The sequence below is a fragment of the Aplysia californica genome, unplaced genomic scaffold (assembly GCF_000002075.1).
Source record: "Aplysia californica isolate F4 #8 unplaced genomic scaffold, AplCal3.0 scaffold00050, whole genome shotgun sequence".
NCBI classification, from domain to species: domain Eukaryota; kingdom Metazoa; phylum Mollusca; class Gastropoda; order Aplysiida; family Aplysiidae; genus Aplysia; species Aplysia californica.
The window spans coordinates 1,167,389-1,169,386 of record NW_004797320.1 but is presented as its reverse complement, the minus strand read 5'-3'; the positions used below and the strand labels follow the sequence as shown (position 1 = coordinate 1,169,386).

The following is a 1,998-nucleotide window of genomic DNA, read 5'->3' as shown; positions in this document are numbered from 1 at the left end:
ATATATAATCCCTTTCACTTTTAGATCTCACCATCGTTACCACCAGTAATCACCCTAATCACTAAATACGCAATAGCCTTTCGTGATCATAATCATCGTCGTCATCATAATCATTCTGCTATTCTTTTAGCGTCCTTATACTTAACATGTCACTGTGCTGATATAAGGCATTATATTATTTACACTCTAGCTCGTGATCGTATCATTAACAACTAAAGAAACTACACGTTGTAAATTTCACAAGTTAAATACAAGTACAGGAAAATGGATGTTACGCACACAATGCCCTCCTCATTGGTTTTCAGACGGTTGAATACAAGAAGAATCTTAAGGTCCCAAAGCCTCTTTGCAAAGACTGGTGAGTAAATGGTCAACTGTTACTCTCTGCACCACATGGTTTTAAGTTTTAATGTCGAATGAAGGCCGTTTAGCAATGTGCATAAGTACATGACCATTCTTTGTCTTCTAATATGCTCTCAATTACCAGTCTATACCCCCTACCCTTTCCCATTCCTTCGGGAAAAAATTTTTTTTCAGCTGAACGCCATCGTTTCTTCTCTTCTTCTGAGGCCACTAGACTACTACAAGAAAAAATCTGGAAGTCAACATACAATTACATTTGCTAATGATAATTTCAAGATCAAAGAAAATGCGAAAACAGAGCTTTATGGCGAGAAGCATGAAGGAAATGCTTCATTGCTTCAGTCTCACGGGGCGGGAGAGCAAGAAGTAATGCTGTCTGACAGGAACGATTTAGAGGATTGTGACTCGAGACCAACATCTGGAACAGAGTTGAAACCATTGAGTGAAAAGTACACACCTTTGCACTCGATGGAAAATGAAGACACAGCGGTTGCAATTGATATAGATACGTTTCATCACACAGAAAATAGTTCAACCATAAGGACAAAATCAATGAAAGAAGAGCGTCAGAAAAATAAACAGTCCATTACCTCGCACCAAACGAGTACTTTTGACTTGGCGGTGACATCATCTGCCGGAAACTGTGGTGGTGTCAGAAATTCTCAAACGCTGGATGTGCATGTACAATCAACTCATCAATCTGAATCAACCTTTTGTAAATTTTGTAAATCAGTCTTCACGTCAGTCGTGGACGTGTCTCTGTTGAGAAACTACATGTCGCGCCTCCACCTCATCAGTTTCACCTTCAACTATTCCTGCATCTTCGTCAGTGTCTACCTGTCTTCTTACGCGGTCACGGTCGGGTTATCTGAGTCTAAAGCAGCGCTGTTGCTCACCATTATCGGTGTCGTGGACGTCATCACAAGGATCGGCCTAGGGTTTTTCGCCGATACAGGATTCGTGAAACACGCCAACATAGTAGCCTTCTCGGCCGTTACCATGGGTGTCGTGTGCCAGTTTGCTGCTTTCTATACTTCTTTTGGGGCTCTCGTCTTCCTGGCAGTGATGTTCGGAGCTGTTGGACTTTCCAGTTTGACGCTCAACTCTCCTCTGGCCGTGAGTCTGGTGGGCGTGGACTGTCTGGGCAAACAGCTGGCCTTGGGCACTGTGATCAGCTCGGTCATTTTCTCCATACAGTATCCTTTACACGGTAGGAAAACGTCATGCTTACATCGAAAAGTATTGTGTCGTTTTAAGTCTCTTTTTCCTTTTTATCTTAGCACCACAATGAAAAAAAACCCAAAGCGATTTAGTCACAAATTTTTTGGGTTATTACCTTTAGGTTTTGTTTACTTCTTGCACAGTTTACTCTCAAAAACTGCGTGAGTTAGAAACTCCTTTCAAACAAATGTTCGAATAGAGAAAGGACCATGGTGCTGTTTATTCTGAATGTAAAACTAGAATTTCCTTGACCTTGTAAGGGTGGCTTTGATTGCTTTTCCATTGTGGTTTTTGCATGTACATTTAGTAAAGCTTTGTATGCAATGTAAATAATTTTAGTTGCATTTTCTTTCGGGATTTTCCGGTTCTTTCGTCTGTTCACTATTTCTTGTCAAATCCAACTACTAAATCACC

At 40.9% G+C, this 1,998-nt stretch overlaps 1 protein-coding gene across 1 annotated transcript in view; it reads left to right on the top strand.

The window, feature by feature from the left end:
- The window catches only part of LOC101864203, a 3,988-nt gene extending 2,094 nt beyond the window's left edge, over positions 1-1,894 (top strand). The window contains exon 3 of the mRNA XM_035968302.1: positions 538-1,894. Within this exon, the coding sequence (XP_035824195.1) occupies positions 538-1,749 (1,212 nt within the window). The 3' untranslated portion in view covers positions 1,750-1,894. The remainder of the gene's footprint in view (positions 1-537) is intronic.
- Positions 1,895-1,998: the final 104 nt, after the last annotated feature.